General features: G+C 35.5%; 1 protein-coding gene across 1 annotated transcript; it reads left to right on the top strand.

Moving 5' to 3' along the window:
• The first annotated feature begins 4484 nt into the window (after positions 1-4484).
• Positions 4485-5654, top strand: LOC105158722 (2-hydroxyisoflavanone dehydratase). The gene has a single exon (XM_011075562.3). The coding sequence runs from the start codon at positions 4526-4528 to the stop codon at positions 5495-5497; it is 972 nt and encodes a 323-aa protein (XP_011073864.1). The 5' UTR covers positions 4485-4525; the 3' UTR covers positions 5498-5654.
• Positions 5655-6000: the final 346 nt, after the last annotated feature.

The following is a 6000-nucleotide window of genomic DNA, read 5'->3' as shown; positions in this document are numbered from 1 at the left end:
AATTATCTTTTTATGTGGAGGAGGTATAGCTCAACTGATAAAGTTGAAGTTCATGATTTTAAAGTCATAAGTTCGAACTTTATGTTTGAGATGTTATTATACTTTAGTAGTGGAGATTGTTCTATTTTAATAGTATATATTAATTAAATATAATTCTATGGTATTGATGATTAGTATAGGAAGAAATGCAATTTGCCCCTCTGTGTGAAGTGAAATGTGCAAATGCCCTCAATGAAAAAAAAGTAGCAATTTACCCCCCTATATTTATAAAAAAATAGAATAAGACATCCCTTATACCCATTAGGATGAATCACAGTCCGAGACCACCACCGTTCGAATCCTCTTGTCCAGACAATTCCAAAGAGACCAGCCTTTCTCAATTTCATCAAGTATTTATTGATATCTGAAAATTTGAAGCATTTCCACCATGAACGTTTGCACTGAAGCTGTTTGCCGTTGTTTCTCCGTTGTCAGGATGAATCACGGCCAGGACCACCGCTGTTTGAATCCTCTCGTTCAGAAGATTCCAACAAGACCAAGTTTGCTCATTTTTATCAACATTTAACCGAGATTCGAATTTTTGAATTTTTCACCATAATTTTTTTTTAATTCTGCTAAGATTCTTAGCCTTTAGTTTTTTTTATTAAAAAAATGGCATCGTGATTTTATTTGTGCACCCAACGGATGACAACCCCAGCAGAAGACGGTCGCAGTTGCTTCCTGGTTCGCCAATTGACCTTATTCTTGGCCAACTGTGCCTTAAATTCTATGCTCGACCAGAATTCCAAGATTGAAGCTAGATCTCCTCGGCCAGCCATAGCGATCAGGCTAACTGGTTTTGTGCGTCAGCGAACTGCTTATGCAGGACTTCCCTGCCTGCGACTTGACGAGTTTGAACATCGATTCGTCATCGCAGTCCCACCAGTACGGCATCTGCAAAATAGACCACATAAAAAAATAATTATTTGATAAAAAAATAAAAAATTAAAACTAAACCAGGTTATACTTACGTTGAGCTTCTGGAACCAGAATAGCTAGTGCTCCTATAGGATTTGCGAGATGTTGGGCCAGGGATGCGAATAATGCCCTTTGACTGCCGCATTGACGGCTGTGTGAAAATCACGGTCGGACTTGAAAATGATAATTAAATTTTAAAGTTAATAAAAAATCTAAAAAAGTATAAATTAATTGAATAAAAATATGGCGTGTACGGACCTCGCATCCCAGAGGCTGACGTAATGCCTCTGGGCCTGTGGGAGAAGTAGTTTTTCTGGTGGCGACAAGCGGTGAGGACACGGGCGGGCAGAGAGAGAGAGAGAGAAAGAAAAGAGGAAAGAGGGAAGAAAAATCTGCAAGTGCTGTATATATATAATTTGGTCGTTCCAAAGTGTTACAAAATTCAAAAAATCGACAAAAGCCGTTACAAATTATATAGTGTAAAATCTCCGTTTAAAAATCGTTACAATGTAACGATACGACGTCTTTTTGGTAAATTCCGTCAAAAAACCGTTACAAAAGCCATTATAATTAATTATTTAATTTTATTGAAAATTATTAAAAAAAGATTTAGTGTTGTGGAAACGTATCATTATACTGGAACAATACAATTGAAATATATTTTAAAAAAAATTATTTGATATTGATACATGTACGCAGTATGCAATAAATTTGTACATTCATAAATGTTAGTATTACATTGATGTAACTGTCATCTTACAGTGTTGAACTGCATGTGTTAATCGTGCCGTCAAAATTAAGATCAAACCGTCAGATATGATCACACTCACCAAAAAATCCATCTGGCCAAGTTGTAGACTTATTAGGTGTACGGATTTCGACATATTAGTTCCTGGAATGTTATAGTAATCATTCAATACGGTGTATTTCTAAATCAAGCCATGTGATTTAAAATTACGCCGTTTAATATGATTTAATGGGCACATACTTAAAATTTGGTATGAATCTAGTACTCGAATGTAAAGATATCGTATTTTTCGATCTGAATTTATGAGATGGCTCAATTTTTGTAACGGCTGGTATAATTTTACATTATAACGGCATTTGTAATGATTTTTGTAATAACAAATGAAATATAAAATTCCCCCTATTTTTGTATTTTGATTTCAAAAATTGTTTGTAACAAATGTTTGTAATTTAGCCGTTACAAAATTTCATTTCTCGCCTATTGACAAAAGTTGACCGCTTTATTTTATAACAGCCTTTGTAATAATTTTTAAATAAATTAACCTTTCCAAAATAATAATTTTTTTAAAAACTATATATATATATTTTATAATTTTCTTTTATTTTACAACATGCAATAGAAAAATATTTCATTAAAAAAATAAATATTATGTAGCGTCGTATTCATCATCATCAATCTCGTAGTCCTCGAAGTTATCTTCATCATCCTCTTCATCTTCACTATCAGTTTGACCAACTTCAGTCTGTGAAGTACCTGCAACCTACTGGTGTGCAATTGAAAGATCCACCATAATTTGTAAACCAGTGGGATCACATAGATGATTGTCAGTAGTAACTTCAGGGACTAGTACGACTTCCTCCGGCGGATATGCAATCTTAGTCCATTTGGACTCACCAACAACTCTCCGAGCCTTAGTTTTGCAGATAGCCATCCAATCTGCTTTGTCCCTCTTCATACTTGGGTACTCAGTGTAGTACACCTGTATTGCTTGTTGTGTAAATATGAACGGCTCATCTTTTTTGTACACCTTTTTGAAGTTTACATCAACGAGGTGATAGCATGGGTGTACCTTCATGTCTCTTACTGGATCGACCCAATGTCCACCTTGATATCTACCAACTCAGCAACAGTTTCCAATGAGATTGGGTGCAACCGTTCCATAATGGCTAGTCGGCAGCACGCACTACATTGTAAAAATAGTCTGTCAACCCTGACTCATAATCATAGGGGCCACCGCCATAACAATATGAAGAAGGACCGGCATCAACAGAACAGGACCTCGTACCATCATCATGCACAACATGGTGAGAAGAAGAAAAATAACTTGGTCCAGCTGCATAAATAACCATCTGTTGCGCCCAAATTCATATGTTGTTCATCACCCCAATGCGAATAATTACCCTCGACATAGACAGTTGGGGTTTGCTTCTCAGGCACTGGAAGGACAGTCATAGTGTTAAAATACTCTTGCACCCTATCCTCGCCACGAGAAGTCTAATTATAATATTCTGGCATAAATCATCACATACACAAGTGATAATTGACATCGTCGAGTGTTCTAAACTTTATGTTTTTGCATTTTTGGCAAGGCACCTAATTTTATCTCCATCCATATGTCCACGCTGACACTTTGCCCATTCTATGAAAGTTTTAAACACATCCTCGAACTCCGGTGTCAAACCTGCCCTCATAACTAGATTTAAACTTTGCATGACCATGAATGTAAAACAGATTCCTCATAGCTAGATTTAAACTTTTTTTTTATACATATAAATGGTCAAAGTAATTTCATTTTTTTAAAAGTAATAATTATATAATTACATCAACACCTTCACAAATTAACAACACATCAATTCGATTAATACATTAATATAACTAAAAATAATAAATAAATTATAAAAATTTATATAAATTAATACCACTATATTATATAAAATTTAAATTCATAATTTTCGAACTTGTTCAGGAGAAGTTGACCTCTCCAAACCCTTAGATTAGCTTTCAACTTGATTCTTGATCCAAATGATTTTCGTACATGCACATTTTGTTGTTGGACTCTTTAAGCTCAAAATGAGAAGTCAAAAGTTCATCCTCTTTCTTGTCCATATAAGTAAACTAAAATATTATCTATCACAATATATTTTGTATTTTATCAATATATTATTTATCATAATCTATTCTCGTCTGATGTGTAATTATTTATCTATCTGTTAGTCGTTCGTTCCATCCTTTTATATAAAAGAACTCTAAAGTCATTGTAAAAACAAATCAACTCTAAAAACAATTAAAAGTAAACGAGCCCCAAAGTCATGGTAAAAACCAATTAAATATCAACACAAGTTGACAAGTGGTAATTTATTTTTGGCAATGCGATGGTCTACTTTGAATTGAATTTTTTATTATAGTTTATTTATTTATTTTATATATATACATCATGCATGAATAAAAAAAATTATGTCATTAATTTTAGAGTTAATTACACTTTGTCTTTTGAATTATCCATGACGGAACATTTATTTTTCTAATACTTATCTTTTTTATTGGACAAAATCATGGCTCATACCTTAAATAGTTATATTATTCTCAATATATTTTAATATTTTTACATTAAATCATCGCTAGATTATTTTTTAACTAAAAAGTTTTTAATATGTTAAGAATTTAAATTTAAAATAGAATAATGAAATAATATATATAATAGATACACAAAACAAATATAATATTCCAATCCGGCTTATTTTCCAACTTCTCATCCCTCCTTTCTCCTATAAATTACGCCACCGCTAACAACCCTTCTTTGTCTCTGAAGCATACACTGCTATGGCTTCGACCACCAAAGAGGTCCTCACCGATCTGTCCCCCGTCATCAAAGTTTACACCGACGGCACTGTCGAGCGCCTTTTCGGCTCGCCTCACGTTCCTCCGTCCCCGGAAGACCCCACCACCGGCGTCTCTTCCAAAGACGTCTCCATCTCGCCGGCCGTATCCGCCAGACTCTACCTCCCCAAACTCACTCACCCCACTCAAAAGCTCCCCATCTTAGTCTACTACCACAGCGGCGCATTCTGCCTAGAATCCGCCTTCTCTTTTTTCCACCACCGCTACATCAACCTGTTATCTGCCGAAGCCGAAGCTCTGGTCGTCTCTGTCGAGTACCGTCAGGCTCCCGAACACCCTCTACCGGCGGCATATGAGGATTCCTGGGACGCCCTCCAATGGGTCTGCTCCCACGTTCTTGACCAAACCCTTCTCGAGAAAGATCAATGGATCACTGACCACGGTGATTTCACCCGTGTTTTCATCGGCGGCGACAGCGCCGGTGGGAACATAGCCCACAACATTGCGTTGCGAGCTGGGTCGGAGTCTTTACCCGGAAACGTGAAAATCATTGGCGGAATTCTTTCACATCCTTACTTCTGGGGCTCCAATCCCATCGGAAACGAACCAAAAGTAGATATAGAGGAGAATTTCATGTACAGGTTGTGGTTATTCGTATATCCGTTCTCTCCCGGTGGGATTGATAATCCATTGATCAATCCCCTGGCTAAGGGAGCTCCAAGTTTATCCGGCCTTGGATGCTCCAAGATCTTAGTCTGTTTGGCAGAGAAGGATCAGTTAACGGCGAGGGGGCTAGTTTACGTAGAGGAAGTGAAGAAAAGTGGGTGGAAAGGTGAAGTAGAGGTAACGGTGGTTGAAGGAGAGGATCATTGCTTTCATATATATGATCCTGAAACTCAGACGCCCTCCGCCAAGAATCTCATCAGGCGTTTGGCTTCTTTCATTTCCCACTGAAATTTATGATTTTTTCCTTTGATCTCTTGTTTGTTGAGTATGAGCAGGTTTTATTTATATGTATCCAGTGAAAAATAAATAAATAAATAATGTAAATGAAATTATACGAAGAAGTTTTATTTCAGTGACATGCATGATATGATTCATGCAATCGAGATATTACCTGTTCCTATTGTTTTTACTAGGAAATTGACTATATATTTCATTATTGGATCAAAATTTGGCTTAACGTATCACAAGAATATAACATTTCACAAAACTAATATAACAAACACAAAATAAAATAAAAAACATAGAATATAGACATTAAAAATAAAACATGTGCAGTTTTATTAAATTGAAATTTCTTATCAAAAATCCCAAAATACGGGATTTCGTTAATTTTATTTTAATATTAAATCTTTTATGCATTATATTTTTACTTTTGTATTGATTTGTTCCAATACAAAATCATTATTAATAAATTTTAAATATGACGGCCAGATTTTTCTGGCATGGCGAGT

This window comes from Sesamum indicum, linkage group LG3, assembly GCF_026168435.1.
Source record: "Sesamum indicum cultivar Baizhima isolate 11 linkage group LG3, ASM2616843v1, whole genome shotgun sequence".
Taxonomy (NCBI): domain Eukaryota; kingdom Viridiplantae; phylum Streptophyta; class Magnoliopsida; order Lamiales; family Pedaliaceae; genus Sesamum; species Sesamum indicum.
The sequence above is the reverse complement of the archived record's forward strand: the minus strand, read 5'-3'. Positions and strand labels throughout refer to the sequence as shown.

Excerpts from the sequence above, each read along its gene's own strand:
- LOC105158722 (XM_011075562.3), top strand. The coding sequence starts at position 4,526 with ATGGCTTCGACCACCAAAGAGGTCCTCACCGATCTGTCCCCCGTCATC.